We start from the raw sequence: 18,161 nt of genomic DNA, 5'->3' as shown, positions 1-18,161 counted from the left end.
TGGCCGGAATCAAACCTGGGACCCCTCAGTCCGAAGGCCGACGCTCTATCCACTTAGCCAAGCCAGCCAGGGCTTGTTTTATTTCTTAAAGTATTACAAAGAATATTACACATGTCTCCTTCCTCCCCCCCCCCCCCCCCCTTGACATTCCCCTGGCCTCCCCCACCCCTCAGTGTCTTGTGTCCATTGATTATTCTCATATGCATGCATAGAAGTCCTTTGGTTGATCTCGTATTCTCCCCCCCCCCCCCGCCACAACCCTCCCCAGGCTTCCCACTGTAGTTTGACAGTCTGCTCAATGCTGCTCTGCCTCTGTATCCATTTTTGTTCGTCAGTCTATAATGGTCCTTATTATCCATAAATGAGTGAGATCATGTGGTATTTTTCTCGGCTTCCCAGGGGCCGTCTCAGCCTCACAGGGGCCGTCTCAGCCTCACAGGGGCTGTCTCAACCTCACTGGGGCCATTTCAGCCTCACCAGGGCCGTCTTAGCCTCATCGGGGCCATCTGGGGGCCGTCCCAGCCTCACGGGGGCCACCTCAGCCCTACGGGGGCTGCCTCAACCTCACAGGGGCCGTTTCAACCTCACAGGGGCTGTCTCGGCCTCACGGAGGCCGTCTCAGTGACACGAGTTTGGCATTCTGTCTTTCGTTGGGCGGCTCCTCGCTGGACAAAATCTCTAGGCGTTCCTGGTGGCTGAATATCTGGTATGCTTGCTTGGATTTTGTTTTCTACCAAGTGCACAGACTGCCTGTCTGCCGTCTCCCAGCGTCCCATGTGAGACTGGATCTGGTGGACCTGCCTGTGCATTTGCTCGTACAGTGGTTCCACATTGCTGGCCCAGCCGGGTCCGGCTCTGGCTTCCTCCAAACCTGACTCCGCTTCTTGAGGGTGTCCCTTATGTATGCGAGGAGCTGAAATCTGCAGTCTGCTGGGCTGGGCTGCAAAAGCGCAGGTGGTTCCCTTTGTGCACTGGCACAGCTTGGCTGGGGATGTAAATTGAGTAGGGTGGGGGGGGGGGTCCCTGGGAATCACCAGGGCGGAGCAAGGGGCAATGGTGTCTCTGCGACTCCGCGTCTTGCGTCCCTAAGTGCCAGCTAGCAGCTCTGCGAGACAGCCACTCTCGCTCTCCAGCCCATTGCAAGGCCATCCCGCCTCTCCCCACAGGGGTCTGGGGCCTCAGGATCCTGCCCCAAACAAGCTCAGTGGATTCGAGAGTTTGCATCCCTTTCAGATTGAAAAAACCCTCGCATCCAGTTGCAGCCCGCCTGGCGCGAGACTCCACATCTCTGTTCTTGGCGAATCACCAGGGCGGGGCCAAGGGCAATGGCGTCTGACTCCTCGCCCTCTGCGACTCAACGTCCCCACGTCCCCACGTCCCCACGTCCCCGAGCGCCGGTGGGCAGCTCCGTGAGCAAGCCACCCTCGCTCTCCGACCCGTTGCATGGCCGTCCCGCCTCTCCCCGTAGGGGTATGGGACCTCAGAATCCCGCCCCAAACAAGCTGCAGCCCCTTCCGATTGAAAAAAACCGCACATCCAGCTGCTGCCTGCCTGGCGCGCGACTCCGTACCTCCGTTCTTGGAGTCTCTGCACAACCTACTCAGTCTCAATGCTCTTCTTTCTCTCCTTCCAGTTATAGAACTTCCACTGGGCCAGCTTTTCCATGGTTCTGAATGATAGCTGTTTGTCCTATAGTTGGTAGTCTCGATGTTGTTGTGGGAGGCAGCACCCACCGGTCTGTACCTTACGCCGCCATCTTGGTTCTCCCAATGAGATCATCTTTATCGAGCCCAAGGCCTGACTTATGGCAGGTGCTCAGGAGTGTGGGCCCCTGGCCTGAAAGGGGAGTGGACACCTCTTTTCAGGGATGGGGAAACTGAGTCCAGGAAAAAGTAGAGATTTTCACCAGTCCCACAGCGACTTTACAGATCTCAGCTGCTACCTGGCTGTGGGGGCTTCCTCCCTGCTCACTTTGTGTGGCCCCTGGTGTCGGGAGCCCTTCAGCTCTGCACAGCCAGTGGCTCTGAGGCTTTCCTTTCCCCTCCCTTGAATTTCCTTCACATTGAGAACTTTCAGAGCCCAGGGGAGGAAACCACAAAGATGATCACATTACTGTAACGGAGAAGTAATGACTCACTGGCAGTTTTAATACAAAAACACATTGTCTACATATTTCAGGTGGATTAATAAAATGCTTCCAGTTTGCAGCTGCACGCTCTCACTGCTCTCACTTTATTGCCCAGACTCTGCCTTTGTCAGGGAGTATCTCATCCTCTGTGACGCAGTCATCGTGCCATCGAAGGGTCACAGAGAGAGGCAGAGGCGAGTGGCAGGCTTGCTCTGTCCTTGGAAGGGCCACCCTTCTGGCTCTGGGAACATGGGCCTCGCTTTGGGGGTGAATGTGGTCCCAGACGTCCCATAGTCTGGCGTGGAGTGCAAGGTTAACTTTTGCTTTATGATCAGAAAATGAAAAATTCAGCCTCCACTGGTTATTTGGTCTTGCCAGTGTCCAATGTCGGCTACAGCTGTGCTCTTTCCAGGAACACCTTCCCTTTTTCTCTCTTTCTCTTCCATGTCTCACCCTTCACAGCTTGCCTCCTCCAGGAAGCCCACTGTAATTGACCAGCACTCACCTCTAACTCTCCAACTCATGGAGCCTATACAGGCCCAACCACAGGATCTGAAACCTACAGTCTCATATTACCACCTGTACAGACACCATTGGTGCCTTGTCCACATCACAAAAGCCCTCCTTCTTCCTGTGAATGCCACTGGCTTCTACTGCAGAAACTGGTGACTCTTCCCTGAGGGTGGCTCCCACTGAAGGAGGGTGGCTCATGCTCAGCTGGGCACAGGGCAGGCTGGTAATGCCCAGGAGTCAAGATAAGCACTTAGGGCATCACTCAACCAACAGTGCAGGGAAAGGCACATTAAACTGCAATGAGATACCACTTTGTATACTAGGGTGGCTGCAATAAAAAGACCAACAACATCGAGTGTTGACAAATATGTGGAGCAACTGGAACTCTCAGACTTCTGGGGGAAGTATAAGATGGCGGAAGACTGTCAAGTTCTTATAAGGTTCAACATATACCTACCCCATCACCCAGCAATTTTACTCCTAAGTAATTAAACAAGAGAAATAAAACATATGCCCACAAAAAGAGTTGTACATGAGCTTCAGGGCAGCTTTATTCATCATCACCAAACTTAGAAATGACTCCAGTGTCCATTATGTAAATGGATAAACAAAGTGGTATATTCATTTAATGGAATACTATTCACCAATAAAAAGGAATGATTCATGCTACAACATAGATGAGCCTTGAAAACATGAAGCTCAGCAAGAGAGCCACACACAGAAGGTCACTTATTGTAGGACTCCATTTATATGAAGTTCTCGAACAGACAAAACTAAGGCCTGATAATAGAACTGAGAACGGTGGTTGCCTCTGGTGGAGGTTACAGTGGGGTATGCATTTGTCAAAACTTACTGAACATTTTATTTTTAAAAATGTTTTTTAAAAACTGTGTTTTTATTGATTTTAGAGCAAGAAGGAGAGGGAGAGAGAAAGAAAAACAAACATTGATGTGAGAAAGAAACGTGGATTGGCTGCCGCACTGGATGATGCTCCAACCAACGGAGCCGCACCAGCCAGGACTGAACTGTACGTTTTATTGAATATAAATCGTACCTCAGTAATAATGTTTATACTTAATCACTCCAAAAGTTACATAGATGAGTGAAAATATGTGGAATGCACAGAAAAGCACAAAATCAAAACAAATCACTTGCAATTATCCCCCCCCCCCCCATCATCATTGTGAACAGTTCCCTTTCCACAGTCACATGCTCACATACTTGGGATCCTACTACCCACACTGCTTTGTAGCTGGCTCACAATGCCTGTCATGAGACGCGCCTGCTCTGTCTCTCCTCCCTTCCTGTCGCTGTCTCTCTCTCTCCATTGCTCCACACCCCCTCCCACCCTCTCCACCTCCCGCTACACTGTAGGGCCTACTGCAATGGGCTCGGCCAACGGGAGGCAAAATCAGATCAGAGGGCGAGAGGTCAGGTATTTATTCTTCGAGCTTCTCCTGCTGGTCACTTTGTGCTGGCAATGAGAGGCAGCGGTCCTACAGACGCTCCTTCCAGGGTGGGGAACCTCTACTCCCCCTTTCCTGGGAGCCACAGACGTCACCGGCCAGGCTTCCTGCGCGATTCCTGTGGTTCCCTAAACCCATCCACACCGCTCTAATTAGTCCCTTTATAAATAAACCGCCCTCAGATCACCCTAATTTGAGCAGGCCATCAGTTTCTCGCTCAGAGTCTGATCACGCGCGCGAACGCATTTCCGTGTCCGCGTTACGGAGGCAGGCGGTCCCCAAGCCCCGGCGGACCCGCAGGACCATCCTTCCCGACACAGAGCGCGGTCCCCGAGCCGTCCGCGCGGGTCTCCAGCTCCTTGCACGACGCGTCCCCAAGGCGACCGTGGCTGGGCGGTGCTTCCGGCCCGGCGGGCAGAAGCGGAAGTCCCGCCCCTGCCAGCAGCCCCCGGTTTCCCGTGACACCGTGCGAGGAGCAACGTAGCCGGAAGCTGGTGGCGGCGGGGTCGGCGACTGGCGAGAGTCCTCGGTGCAGCTCGCGGCCCGACCCGGCCCGGACCCCGCCGACCCCGCCTGACCCCCGTGCGCAGACCGAGCCCGCCTGGTAAGCGCGCGGCCCGAGCCCCCGGCGCCCGCCCGCCGGCCCGGCTCCACGACGCCCCCGGCCCGCCATCCTCTCCTCTGCAGCTGCCCCCAGGCCCCTACCCCTGCGGCCATGGGCCCTGCCCTTCACCCCCGCCCTGAGCCCGGCCGGCCCGGCCCCTGCTCCCTCCCTCGGACCCAGGACCTGGCTCGAACACCACGTCCAGTCCTGCGGAGCCCCCAGGGGGTGTCGGGGCCTGGCTAGTCTGAACGGCGGCCTGAGCGCTTTCGTTCTCTTCTCTTGCCCTTTGCGGTGGGGATCGCCTGGGGGAGGGGCCCAGGAGAGGACTGTCATTTTCCCCGGTTCACGTAGCTTTACGGAGATTTGTGCTCCTTGTCTGTCTGGCCTGGTAGCCTCTTTGTAAACCACCAAACTGAGAAATAATTGTGTTCGTTTAGTGCAGCTCTGCTATTTCTGCCTGCCGCTTGTGATGGCGCGCGTGGGCGCGAGGACCAGCTCCTGGGTTGGTTTTGGCGCCTCTTCCCGAGCAATAGCCCCCTGGGACGAGAGGGCTGTTCTCGGAGGGCGCCGCTGTGGGTGCCTCTGCCTGCCGCCTGTGCAGCGGTGGCCTTGAGTCATCCCTGGTGAGAAAGTCCGAAGATAAGGCCAGGCGTTCTGCAGTCCGACAAATGGCTTCGTGAACTGGGAAGACGTCCTCACTGGGTTCAGCTTACACTCCGTTGCAGAAAGCGTTCCATCGGACCATCCCGGTTTCAAGGGTTAAAATAGGAGTTCTTGGGTCATCTTTCAAGATAAATAACAGTTAAGGTGTTTTTTAAAGATGTTTTTATTGATTTCAGGGGGAGGAAGGGAGAGGGAGAGAGAAACATCAGTGATGAGAATCATCTAACAGTTGTCTCCTGCACACCCTCCACTGGGGATTGAGCCTGCAGCCCAGACATGTGCCCTGACCAGAATCTAACTGGGACCCCTTGGTTAATAGGAAGATGCTCAATCACTGAGCCACACCAGCCAAGCCATAGTTAAGGTTTTAAAAGCGAAGAGGTATTTATGCTAAATAGCATTCCAGGTTGGCCCGTGTGATTCAGTGGTTAGAGTGTTGGTTTGCACACCCAAGGGTCATGGGTTTGATTCCTGGTCAAGGGCATGTACCTGGGTTGCGGGTTCAATCCTCAGCCCTAGTCTGGGTGGATGTCGGAGGCAACCAATCAATTTGCCTCTCACATCGATGTTTCTCTCTCCCTTCTTCCCTTCCACTGCCTCTAAAAATCAATGGGGAAAATCTCCAGTGAGGATTAACAAAAAAACAATAATACCTTAGCATTTCAGAGAAATCGGGATTCTCACATCCCAAACCAGTTGCCAATGGGAGGTTCCTTTTAAATTGAAGCTAAGTAATTTACTTTTCACGTATTTTCCCTTTAGTGGTTGTGCAAATGTTCACTCCACTTTATTTGACGCAGTGAGAATTCAGAGCAGGCTCCCCCGAGTCTGACTTCTGTTGCCCATGTCCTGGTGACCAGACGTGAGGGCAGGCACAGTTGTGTGGGGACCTGTGTCGGCAGGTGTGCGGGTCAGCCCTGCACTCCACCCCACACAGGGCTCTCCTGTGGCTGCCATGAGACCAGAGTCTGCAGAGGGCTCTGTAAATTCAAACCCACCAGCACATCTCTCCAAGAGCGACTTAGCCCGTTTCTGCCTTTCACACTGTGGTGACAACATTCTGCCGGAAGCGTTCAGTCTGGGGGCCGGTCCTGGGCAGGACTGTGCTTTGGTGTGTTTGCCCTCAAGATCTGCTCATTTCTGGGGGAAATCACACGCAGCACAGAGAACTCCAGGGCAGAAAGGAGCATTGGGTGAATTCTGGTTTGTTTCCATCAATTACAGAAAACAGATCTCTATTTCTTAACTGATCTGGCCTGGAGTGGACTCTGAGGAACATCAGAGCTATGGACTTCCAGGCTTAGGTTTGGTTGTGTGAGACTCAGGGTTCCCCTCACTGAGGAACTTAAGATTAAAGATGAAATTTGGACAGAGATTCTTCTGGTCTTGTTTTTACCTGCACCTCAACATGAAGCTCCATGACACTGTTAACGGAGAGCTGGCGTGAGCAGTCAGTCAGTGCCTGCAGCAGTGAGGGGCAGGGAGGTGGAGGTGTGAAGCGTCCAGCAGCAGAGCGGGTGTGCGGCATCGCTAGTCACGCTGCTCACACTGACAGCCCTCAGGTGTTCTCCAAAGGCTGTGTGTCGCCATGTGAGTTAGAGGGCGGCTCACAGGTTCCGCTCGCAGTCGAGAGAAGGCCATCTTCAGAGAGGCCGCACACTTTCAGGTGGAGATGACCTGAAATCCAGGTCCGACCCGAGGTGGCGGACACAGAACCTGTGGGGAGCACTAATGTCCAAAACTGTGCGTGGCCCCCACCTCATGCCTCCAGCTTGAATCTTTTTATCATTTTGATTTTCCTGGTCATGAGGTCAGTGGGCCACCAGTGGAGGTTGAACTTGGCCACAGCTCGGAGGCTACAAAGAAAGAAATGGCGGGCCCTGGCCGGCGTAGCTCAGTTGGTAGAGCATCCCCCTGTGCACAGAAGGCTGCTGCACAGTTCCCCAGCTAGGCACGTGCCTGGGTTGCAGGCTCGATCCCCAGCGGGTGGGATGTAGGAAGCAGCCAATAGATGGATCGCTCACATCGATGTTTCTCCCTCTCCCTTCTTCTCTTACTAAAAATTAATTTAAAAAAATGTAAAAAAAAGAAAAAGGGTGGGGTGAGATGGAGGGGGCCAGTGGGATAAAGGGGACATCTGTAATACCTTTCAACAATAAAGATTAAAAAAATAAAGAAAAGAAATGGCTTTCCAGTCGAGGTATTTGACTGTTGTTCCCCAGCAGTGTCCTTGTGAGGTGTGGTGACCGGTCTGCCCTGCTGTGGCCATGCTGTCACCTTGATCCCTCATGATGGCCCCGAAGAGAACCTATCTAGAGACCCTCTTGCGAACCAGCCTCTTCACATGTCAGGGCCACCGTTCTGCGGCCCCCACAGGCTGGGAGCCTCCCTGCACCCTGTCTCTGAAGGCTGTCAGCCCAAGTCTGGTGTGTCGGTCTTTAGTGAGCAATTCAGGACTCCATATAAATTACCCAGTCATGGTGGTACATGGTGGTTAAGCCAAGTGCAAGCCCATATTGCTTCTGATAATGCAGTGGTTCTCAACCTGTGGGTCGCGACCCCTTTGGCGGTGAACGACCCTTGCACAGGGGTCGCCAAGACCATCCTGCATATCAGATATTTACATGACGATTCATAACAGTAGCAACATTACAGTTACGAAGTAGCAAAGAGAATAATTTTATGATTGGGTCACAACATGAGGAACTGTATTTAAAGGGCCAGAAGGTTGAGAACCACTGTGATAATGGCATGGCCTTGGCCAGGCCATCTCGCTGTTCTTGGTCTCTCGTAGAGCGGAGACAGAGCTCTGCAAGTGGCCCCATCTGCCTGCCGGAGCAGAGGTCCCCCTGTCGCTTCTGAGCAGCTTCGTGGAATTTCTCGGAAGTTCTGCTTTATCGTGTTTTGCACTGACTGGATTTTTCGTGAAGTGACCTATTTGTAAGTTTTAAAAGTTTGTTTTTCTTCGCAGCATCATGGCCAGCCCCAGGACCAGGAAGGTGCTCAAGGAAGTCAGGGTGCAGGAGGACAACAACGTGAGCCTCTGTGTTTCTGTGGTGCTTTGGTTCAGGGCTCCTGGCTGCCCGGAAGTGGCTGCAGCCTGAGAGCTTGCCCTCCCTGTCTGTCGGCTTCCCAGTCAGCCTCTCCTCTGCTCCCTCTTGGGGCCACCCATTGGGTCTTTGGGGTCCCTGGGCTCCGGGGTTGCCCTGAGCCACCTGGGCGAGTCGCACCTGACCCTCTCCACAGGTGTGTTTTGAGTGTGGTGCGTTCAACCCTCAGTGGGTGAGTGTGACCTACGGCATCTGGATCTGCCTGGAATGCTCGGGGAAGCACCGCGGGCTCGGAGTGCACCTCAGGTCAGTGCCTGCTCCGCTGCAGCGCGGCTCCCCGAGGGCGCAGCGCCTCTCAGGAGTCCGCGTGCCCTTGGAGGCCTGTGGCTGCGCTTCTGTCACAGGAAGCACACGTGTCTAATCCACGGTTTGGGGGCTCTTCAATGCCAAGCACTTGATAACTAGTTCGATCCTCGGCCTGTAGCTTCGTGCGCTCTGTCACTATGGACAAGTGGAAGGACATTGAGCTTGAGAAGATGAAAGCTGGTGGGAATGCTAAGTTCAGACAGTTCCTGGCGTCTCAAGAGGACTATGACCCCTGCTGGTCCCTGCAGGACAAGTACAACAGCAAAGCGGCCGCCCTCTTCAGGGACAAGGTGAGGCCAGAGCGGGCCCAGGCTGCCCCCATTGGGACTTTAGTGACTCCGGTCCACATACAGAAGGGCATGTGGCCCTGTCTGGCCCGCGCCCTTCCCTTCCCCTCTCCCCCGAGGGAGGCAGGTGGCCTGTGTTTAGTAGGGGGAAGGATGAGCCTTCCTCGCCACCCTGGGAAACTGGCATCCACACACCTCTGTCCATCTTGGTTAAGATACTCCCGAGGACAGTGGAGCCTGTGGGGGACAGAGGTGACCAAGAACTCACCCACACCATTGCAGAGGGAGACCTGGTCTCAGTGTTCACGTAAGGCAGAGACCCTTGCCCATGGCCACTGAGCCCGGGAGGGCTGCATGGGGGGCACAGTAGAGTCCACTGGAGCCAGCACCACCTAGGGTGGCCCTGACAAGCCTGTACTCTAACCCCCTGTTCCCTCGGCAGGTGGCAGCTCTGGCCGAAGGCAGAGAATGGTCTTTGGAGTCATCGCCTGCACAGAACTGGACCCCGCCGCAGTCCAAGACGCTGCCATCCACTGCCTACCGGTAGCCACTCCTCTGGCCGCTGCTCTCGGCTGTCCCTGCCCTTAGCTCAGGGTCCTTGTGCTGTCCTGGTAACAGCTACCGTGTGCACTCTTCCCAAAAGCAGTGGGGAAAACAACCTTTTAGATTGTAAAACAATATAAGCTTTTTTTGTCAACCAAGGAAGATGTGTCTGGAAGAAAACCTGCCCTCTACACTCACTGCTCAGGCACCAGCCCAGTGCAGATCCTTCTAGAACAGGGGTCCTCAAACTTTTTAAACAGGGGGCCGGTTCACTGCCCCTCAGACCGTTGGAGGGCCGGACTATAGTTTAAAAAAAAACTATGAACAAATTCCTATGCACACTGCACATATCTTATTTTGAAGTAAAAAAACAAAACGGGAACAAATACAATATTTGTATCTGCATGTGGCCCGCGGGCCGTAGTTTGAGGACCCCTGGTCTAGAATGTGCCCATGACATGAATGCAGTTCTGTAGGACATGTGTCTCCTGTCCTTTGTGAGGGTCACCCCCCCCCCCCCCCCAGACTGCAGGCACACTGTGGGTGAGCTGGCCTCATGGTGCTCATGTTGCATCTCAGACATGAGAGGCTGGTGTTCGGTGTGACTGGTCTCAGAAGGCTCCCCACTCACCCGGGGGTGCCGGGGTCCTCCCCACCTGTTGCCCCTATTGTTAGGTCCTGTCCATAAGGCTGCACCGTCTCCCCTGCTTCTTGTCGGCTTCATGAGCTACCTTCCCGATAGAGCTGGAGCCCAGCGCGGCCTCGCTGTGCTATTCTTACAGGCGCCTGGGTGTGACCAGGTGGTCCTGACAGTACCTCCCACAGGCCCCTGTGGTAGCCAGCAGGCGTCTGCTGCCCTCTGGTGGCCGCACCAACCGTCAGCTCCATTTCAGGGCCTCCGGCCAGCCGCAGAGCTCGACCGCCTCCTCGGACAAGGCCTTTGAGGACTGGCTGAACGAGGACCTCAGCTCCTACCAAGGGTGAGGCCCAGCGCGCTGGGAGCTGGAGGTCTGGTGGCTCAGGCGAGGACTGCCAGCCCCGCTTGGAGTGGGGTCTGGAGCGGGAGGAGTCTGAGACTTAGGGGAAGAACACGCTTCTGTTGCGGGTTGTCCTGGAGCCATCACCTTGCAGTGTTGGATGGCTCCTGCCGCCCTGCGTGGTGGCTTGGCCTTGCCGTGGGGGCTCCGCAGCCGGACACGGCAGGAGGGGCTGCGGTGGGCAGTGTGGTGGCTGCTGTGTTTCCCTGCCAGGGCCCCGGAGAGCCGCTACGTGGGGTTTGGAAACACGGTGCCGCCTCCAAAGAAGGAGGACGACTTCCTCAACAGCGCCATGTCGTCCCTGTACTCGGTGAGTGCGCCCGCAGGGGCGCTGGCCCAGGCAGCCTGTGCGGCCTTCCTCCACCATGCCTCGGCGTGTCGTTCAGATCCAGAAGTTTTCACTCATTCGCTGACTTTGGCAACAAGCATACATTTCAAGTTAGCAAGGAGCATTTCCTCCAAAGAACCAACATTCTGTGTGGACCTGGCACCGCCCGGCCCGGCCCATGTGGGTCCTCATGCTGCTCTGCTGGCCAGTCTGGGAAAGATGAGGTTTGGTGGCAGTCTCTAAGCTGCCCGGCTCTAGCACCCTCTGGGGATGGCACCCTCAGCCATGCATGGTCCCTACCTGCTGAGGCTGCTTCCGGTTGAACCATTGTATTCCAAGGAAGTAGTCACTGTTTTTTTAAAAAATGGGTGTTGCTCCATCAAAGCATTGATGTGATAGGAACACTTGCAGACACCTGAGGGCCATGCTGGGAGGAGAGGGCTCCTCTGCTGGTGGGACAGGCTCTTAGAAGGGCCAGGTGAAGGACGCACAGGCGGACATGGGACTACAAGGCCACCGGGGCCGTGTGTGCTCAGAGCTGGAGGAAGCTCTCGGAAGCTGCCCCTTCCGGCCGTTTCTGTAGGACCCTATCTCAGGCGCGGCAGGAGGCTCACTGCCACTTCACCCCCCCTTGCCCCGTGCACACTTACTCCAGAGAGGAGTGAGCTGCTCAGTAAGTTATTTAAAACCACCTATCGCCAGTCTCAGCTGGGTCTCAGGGCAGGAGGCAGGTCTGTAGTGACGACCTACTGGGCAGGAATTTCTTTGGAGAAAGGTGCCCGCCCTCAGAACGTCGTGTTTCGTGTCTTCGTTGTCCCGGCACCCGCAGGGGTTGTCTCCGTATCTGATGAGTACGTCTCCTGCGCACAAGCCTTCTGCGTTGCTTCGGGAACGAAAGGCTGTGGCGGATTTAAGTCAGATGTTTGTGTTCCTAAATAGTTTCAGTTGGTTTTAGAGGCTTAGGAGGAAACTTGAACTTAGTCAAAAGAGAAGAGGTTGTAGTGCCCCACCCGCCCTAGGACTGGTCTGTCTGCAGTGGACACCAGGCTCTCCCCTCAGGGCAGGTGGGGGCATCGAGAGCTGTAGGAGGAGCTAAGGCAGGGGCTTGGGCGGGGCCCATGGTGCCACCCTGTGGTCCAGGCCTGGCTCTTCTGTCATTAACATCACCCTGACGGGGCCCCAAAGTGACCAGAGATGGTCAGGCCTCCTCTGGAGGTGGATGGTGCGGTGCGACCTGGGCAGAAAGTGACCTGGGCAGCCACGTGTGGCCTTGACGTGGCCTCTGCTTCCTTCCAGGGCTGGAGCAGCCTCACCACCGGAGCCAGCAGGTTTGCCTCAGCAGCTAAAGAGGGTGTAAGTGCCATCCCAGCTTCCCCGGGCCCGACCCGCACAGTCTGGCCGGCCTGCAGGGGAGGGAGGAGTCGTTGTGAATGGGAGGGGGTAGGCCCTGAGAAGAGCCCGGCGTTGAGGGGCTCCAGCCCCCGTGGCACGATGCCCTCCCCACCCCCACTGGCACCACCACTTGGCCGTGTGGTCCAGCTGGCTCTCAGGAGGGCTGTGCCTGGGAGGTCCGAGCACCTTTCAGCGGAATGTGTGGCCAGGCTTTTCTTCCTTTCCTGTTATAATAGTGATTGGGGGACTGGGCATCCAGAGGGGGTGGCACCAGCTGGGTTGTGGAAAAGCACATAAAGGTGGGGTTGGGGTGGCACCAGTGGGGGCTCCGTGTCCCAGAGAGCAAGTAGGACAGTTGGCCCAGTGACTGCGTGGGTGCCCCTGCCCCCCGCCAGCCTCCCTCCAGTGGGGGCTGGTGTGCTGGGCAGCCTGGCTGGGCCCTTGGAGCCACTGCAGGGGAGCACTGGTGCCTAGTGGCAGCGGCAGGCCTGGGACAGCGCCTGTGAGCCCAGCAGAAATGCGGCGGCATCATTCAGGACAGTGTCAGCCTTCTGTTTCCTTTCCAGGCTACAAGGTTTGGATCCCAGGCAACTCAGAAGGTAACAGGAAGGCTGCGCCCTGTGTTCTGTTACCCTCCTCGTCTGTCGGGGTCTGGCACACCCGGGGGTGCCCTCGGGCCCACGCTCCAGGCGGGGGCAGTGCTGTGTGCAGCCTGGGCACTGCCTGGCCTGTGTGTGTGGGCGCCTCCCAAGTTCACGTCCGCCGTGCTCCTTCAGGTGCCCGCGGGTTTGGCAGGCAGGGTAAGAGGCTGCACCTGCGTAGGGCCTGTGGGGCTGGAAAGTCACCCTGTGCATCGCAGCCTGGGTGCTGGGCAGCCCCGCGGCCACCGGCAGAGCCCCCGCATCGAGAAGGAGCAGGCGGCGGGCGGCTCCACTGGACCGAGGAGGCTCAGCGTCACGGGGGCGAGGCTGCGTCTGCCAGCCAGCCTCTGTGGGCCCTGGGGCTGGCGTCTGTCCCGTGTCTGTCCCTGGTCAGTGCCTCCTCTTCCTGGAGGCAGGGGTCTCGGCTGCGGCCTTTTCTTTTTTCAAATCCTGGTTAGTGGTCCCCGCAGTCCCCGGAGGTGCCAGGGCTCTGGGCTGCCTGTCCTCCCCGGGCTGGGTGTTGGGCCTCATGAGGCAGCGGCCATAGGGCTGTCCCAGGCCCCAAGTGAGGGAGGGGTGGCTTCTCCCCCGCTGCTGGGGGCCCTGCTCTGCTTCTCTGAGCCCCTCCTCTTTCAGCCCCTGAACCCCTCGCTCACATGGTTCTGGATGGTGGTCAGTGGGAGTGGAAAGCAGGGTTCAGCGACAGTGAAGGGGGCTCCAAAGTCACTCTGGGGCCCCGTCAGGGTGATGTAGTGATGCGACTCGAGGTGCTTTTGGGGGTGCCCATGCTGCTCTACTGCCTTGCTCTCTCCTCTTTCCCCACTCGATCCCTGTGCCGCTGGGTAAAGTTCTGGGGTTCCAGGCAGCAGCCGGAGCTGGTAAGGCGCCGCGTCCGCGTGTCACCCTCAGCACGCCCTCATCTGTGGGGCCTGGGCTAGGTTCCGCTGTCGCCTGCTGTGGCCTGTCCTGTGTCTGTGCTTACGTGTGCTCACGCTCAGAACTTCTCACTGGCCTGATGGGCTCCTGTTTGGCCCATGCAAGCTGCTTGGGGACCCGCACTTCCTTTGTGACCCAGAATGCAATGGGCACTGATGGCCTGGGATCCACGGGAGCTACTTGGCAAGACTTGCATGGAGTAATTTTCTTGAACCAAACACTCCAAAGGTGTCTTATCCCAGGAGTGAGGTCCTGGCACCCATCCTGAGGCCTTGCTCACAGTCCCTGTCATCCCACTCCTGCCCCCACCTCATCATCTCCCAGCTCTGTCCCCTCCCCTCAGCCAGCTCCTGATGCTCGCTCTCTGTGGCTGCGGGGGCTCATGCTGGGCTGCTGAGGTTGCGCCCCTACACCCTGGGGAGCATGTGAGGTGACTTGCTACTGGCCGGGCTATCTTCACCAGGCAGGATCCACTGGGCTCTGAGGGGAGACCCTGGAGGCGAAGGCTGGGCAGGGCGGACCCCGGGCTTGTGCTGTCCCTGGGCCCCTGCCCGTAAGACTGCGTAGCAGGGGGCAGCGGGTCCGGCCTCTGTGGTCAGGGTGCTCGGGGCCACTTCTACGCAGCTGCTGTGAGTCCCGTATGCCAGTGGACTGCTTGCTGTTTCTGCCCGCAAAACTGGCAGCCGCTGTGCTGACCCTCGTCCTGGGGTGAACATGGTGCCAGGAACTCCCTGACTTCCCTCTCATGGCATCTGTCCTTCATGCAGGCGTCAGAGCTGGGCCACAGTCTGAACGAGAATGTCCTCAAACCTGCCCAGGAGAAGGTAACGCCCACTCCGCATGCCATGCTCTTCTGTCTCCCATGGGCCTTGTCCCCAGGGCAGCTGGTGCAGTGGGCAGGCTGTGTGCCTTGTGTCCCCTGATGTGCTCCCCATGTTTTCCCCACGTCCCCATGCACTCCCCGTGTTTCCCTGTGTGCTCCCCGTGCTCCTCCTCGTGTCCCCCTCGTGTCCCCCTCTCAAGGGGCTGGTAGCATAAAGGAGGCCCAGACTGCGCATGAGAAGCTTTCAGTGGCTGGGGGTTTAGGGGCAGTGCCCCGTCCTCAAGAGGTGGTGGGAGATGCTGCAGTGTTAGCCTGGCGTGGGGTTGGGGTCAGCTGCTGTGGGGGGTGCTGTCCTTCGTTAGGAACGGTGCTGGGCTCTGCCTGTCCACCCCCCCTTGCCCCTACCCCCCACCTCCCCGGTAACGACACTGCTGGTCCACGCAGGTGAAGGAGGGAAAGATTTTTGATGATGTGTCCAGTGGGGTGTCTCAGCTGGCGTCCAAGGTAGGGTGCCCGTCTACACGTGGGCACAGCTGGAGCCGGTCTCCACATTCTGGCGCTGGCACGGGCACCGTAGGCCGGGCACTCGTGCCCAGGTCACTTCTGCGGCCGGGGCCCTGGCCGCTGCTGCCTGTAAGCCGGCTCCGTGCCGGCGAGAGGAATGTGGAGACAGCTTCATGGGCGGCACAGGCGCTAACCTGTCGCTTCTCTTCTATCCTTTTGCTGCGCTGACCGTCCCTGGTGAGTGTGGACCCTCTGGGCATGCTGGGGACGCCTGTCTCCACCTCACCGCGGGGGTGGAGCGTGCGTGTGGGTGCGGCCCCATCTCCTGTGCCTGCAGCGAGTTTCCCTTGCTCCTGAGGGCCCAGCCCTCACTGTCCCCCAGCGGCCTGCCTGCCGGCAGATCCTGTTGGGGCGAACAGTAGTGACAGCAGGGACGGCTCTGTGGCTGCCTTTCAGAGCTTGGCCGGGTCGCTGGGCAGAGGCCGCCGTGGGCTCCGTGCCTGAGCTGCGTCCCATCCCCTCCAGGTCCAGGGAGCTGGCAGCAAGGGCTGGCGGGACGTCACCACCTTCTTTTCGGGGCGAGCAGAGGACCCCGCGGACAGGTATGCCCGGGCTCCTGTCCTGAGGTGGCCCCTCCCTGGGCTTTTCCTCCAGGGCCTCGGAGGCAGTCGGCACCCTCATGGGTCCAGGGCGCTGAGGGCCCCAGTGCAGGAGGCCCAGAGGTGCAGCGGCTGGTTGGTGCCCCTCACCACTCACTCCGACACTCTCCCCTTGACCTGGAGGAACTGCTGCTGCCCAGGGCTGGGGGGAGTCTCACCCCCTCCCTGGGGGACGGGCCAAGGCGGGCAGGAGGCCTTCCTGCTAGAGCCCAGTGTGCCGCCCTTCTCTTTCTCTGGCCCTTGGGGGGATCCTGAGGATCTGGTGAAGAGATGGCCGTGCTGGGCCTGGGGGGCAATGCCAGCCCACCCCGATGGGCTGCGTTTCCCAGGCCCCGGAGCAGGAAGCCACTGCTTTCTTGCCCAGGTGCTGTGGTGGTCCATTGGTGTGGCTGTGGGGGGTGGGGGGCAGCCTTTGGCTTGAGCAGTCGTCTGGACAGTGGGGGGGCCTCCGCATTTTGGGTTTTCATTCCCGTTCCCTCAAGGCACCCTCTCAGCTCCCGCGGGAGGCCTGTCTGAGCCGCACTGAGCCCAGGCTTCCCTGGGGGTCCCCGCTCTCAGGGGAGGTGCCAAGGGAAGGCCAGGCGCTTGGGAAATTGTTGTTCAGAGCCCCCCTCTTCCCAAGGCCCCTGGAGGACCAGAGCTACCAGAACAGCGGAGGGGACAACTCCCAGAACAGCGCCATCGACCAGAGCTTCTGGGAGGCCTTCGGGAGCACTGACCCCGCCAAGGCCCACAGGTCCCCGAGCAGCGACAGCTGGACGTGCGCTGATGCCTCGGCCGAGAAGCGGAGCTCAGACAGCTGGGACGTTTGGGGCTCGGCCTCCACGTCCAACCATAAGAACAGTGACAACAGCGATGGCGGGGAGGCCTGGGGGGGCGGTGGGGAGGGCCGGCCCAAGACCACCAGGAAGGCAGCCCCGAAGGCCGCTCAGGTGGACGAGGGCTGGGACAACCACAACTGGTAGGCGTGCCGTGCCCGGCCCGACCGCTGGCAGCCACTGTGTCTGCACTTTGCCCTCTTCCAGCACCTTCCACTTGAGCAGAAACCCGGCCACAGCGTGGAGACAGGGCCTTGGGCGGGACTCTGGGACTCCATGGCTGCAGGGGTTAGAGGCCGGCTGCTGTCCTGCTCCGACCTCCCCATCTCCCCGTCCTGCGTTCCGGGTGCCATGGCGGGCAGGAGCTGGCTGCTGTGGGAGCCGCCACACGCACTAATAAACCCTCCGGGGCTGCCTGGGGCCGTGAGTGCTGCTCTGGGTCTAACTTCCTGCCTGCCTTCGCTGCAGTTCTCTCTTTTCGAAGAAAATGCCCAGAGTTTTAGAGACAAATACCAAAAGCAGCACCAGCGCTCCGGTTGCTGTCCGCCCCCAACACAAGGCTCTGCCCCAACCCCACCCCTGAGCCCGGTCAGCGCTTGGACTTGGACTGGCCCTCTGAGCCCAGGTGGCCCCGCCCAGGACACCCTAGTGAGCTCAGACACAGGCAGCGGTTCTCAACCTGTGGGTCGCGACCCCTTTGGCGGTCGAAAGACCCTTTCACAGGGGTCACCTAAGACCATCCTGCATATCAGATATTTACATGACGATTCATAACAGTAGCAACATTACAGTTATGAAGAAGCAACGAAAATAATTTTATGGTTGGGGGTCACCACAGCATGAGGAACTGTATTAAAGGGTCGCGGCATTAGGGAGGTTGAGAACCAGTGAATTAGAGTGTGCTCAGGGAGGAAGGCAGGCCTAGCGCCCCAGCCCGGGCCCATCCCCCAGCAGGCCAGGAGCAGAATGGGGCCTCGCCTGGGCAGCCAGTAACCATTTTGCCTGATGGCCAGGCCTTCCTAGCAGCGGGGAGCCGGGAGGAGTGGGCGCATCTGCCCCACCCCCCCCAACTGTCCCTGTGGCATTTGGGGGCACTTGTCTCCTTGCACTGTTGGCTGGGTCTCCCCCTCCACTTGGAGCTCCTGTCTTTGAGCTGCTGCAGGCTGGCTTGTCCCCAAGGTTGGCACTAGAGCGGTGCCTGTCTGCTCCCCGTTTGCGACAGCCTCGCCTGTGCTTGAGGCTTCAGTGCTCTGGGACCATGGGCAAGGTAGGGGTCTGGGGAGGGCCAGCCCTGCCCTTAGCCCCCCGCCCCCCCCCCCCCCCGCCATGTGCCCCAGCCTCCAGCGAATCTCCCTCTAACCTGAGGACCTGTGCTTTCTGTGCCTGCCTCCCCCCAAAATACC

At 58.3% G+C, this 18,161-nt stretch overlaps 1 protein-coding gene across 12 annotated transcripts; it reads left to right on the top strand.

Moving 5' to 3' along the window:
- Positions 1-4,555: 4,555 nt before the first annotated feature.
- On the top strand, positions 4,556-17,190 carry ARFGAP1 (ADP ribosylation factor GTPase activating protein 1). Of its 12 annotated transcripts, XM_059705055.1 has the most exons (15): positions 4,556-4,711; positions 8,346-8,409; positions 8,621-8,730; positions 8,909-9,080; positions 9,520-9,620; positions 10,514-10,600; positions 10,871-10,967; positions 12,282-12,338; positions 12,944-12,976; positions 13,154-13,177; positions 13,867-13,896; positions 14,722-14,778; positions 15,222-15,281; positions 15,807-15,883; positions 16,563-17,190. In XM_059705055.1, exons 2-15 carry the CDS (start codon positions 8,350-8,352, stop codon positions 16,903-16,905), a joined length of 1,308 nt encoding a protein of 435 aa, XP_059561038.1. In that variant the 5' UTR covers positions 4,556-4,711; positions 8,346-8,349; the 3' UTR covers positions 16,906-17,190. The 12 variants fall into 12 exon arrangements, with proteins under 12 accessions (XP_059561038.1, XP_059561039.1, XP_059561040.1 ...); XM_059705056.1 differs by lacking the exon at positions 13,154-13,177; XM_059705057.1 differs by lacking the exon at positions 13,867-13,896.
- Positions 17,191-18,161: the final 971 nt, after the last annotated feature.

Source organism: Myotis daubentonii, chromosome 8, assembly GCF_963259705.1.
Source record: "Myotis daubentonii chromosome 8, mMyoDau2.1, whole genome shotgun sequence".
Lineage (NCBI taxonomy): Eukaryota > Metazoa > Chordata > Mammalia > Chiroptera > Vespertilionidae > Myotis > Myotis daubentonii.
The sequence above is the reverse complement of the archived record's forward strand: the minus strand, read 5'-3'. Positions and strand labels throughout refer to the sequence as shown.

Bases quoted from the DNA above. Each gene is read 5' to 3' on its own strand.
- ARFGAP1 (XM_059705055.1), top strand. From the start codon at position 8,350: ATGGCCAGCCCCAGGACCAGGAAGGTGCTCAAGGAAGTCAGGGTGCAG. The intron at 8,731-8,908 runs GTCAGTGCCTGC...CTCGGCCTGTAG, and splicing joins GGGCTCGGAGTGCACCTCAG to CTTCGTGCGCTCTGTCACTA. The intron at 12,339-12,943 runs GTAAGTGCCATC...TTTCCTTTCCAG, and splicing joins CCTCAGCAGCTAAAGAGGGT to GCTACAAGGTTTGGATCCCA.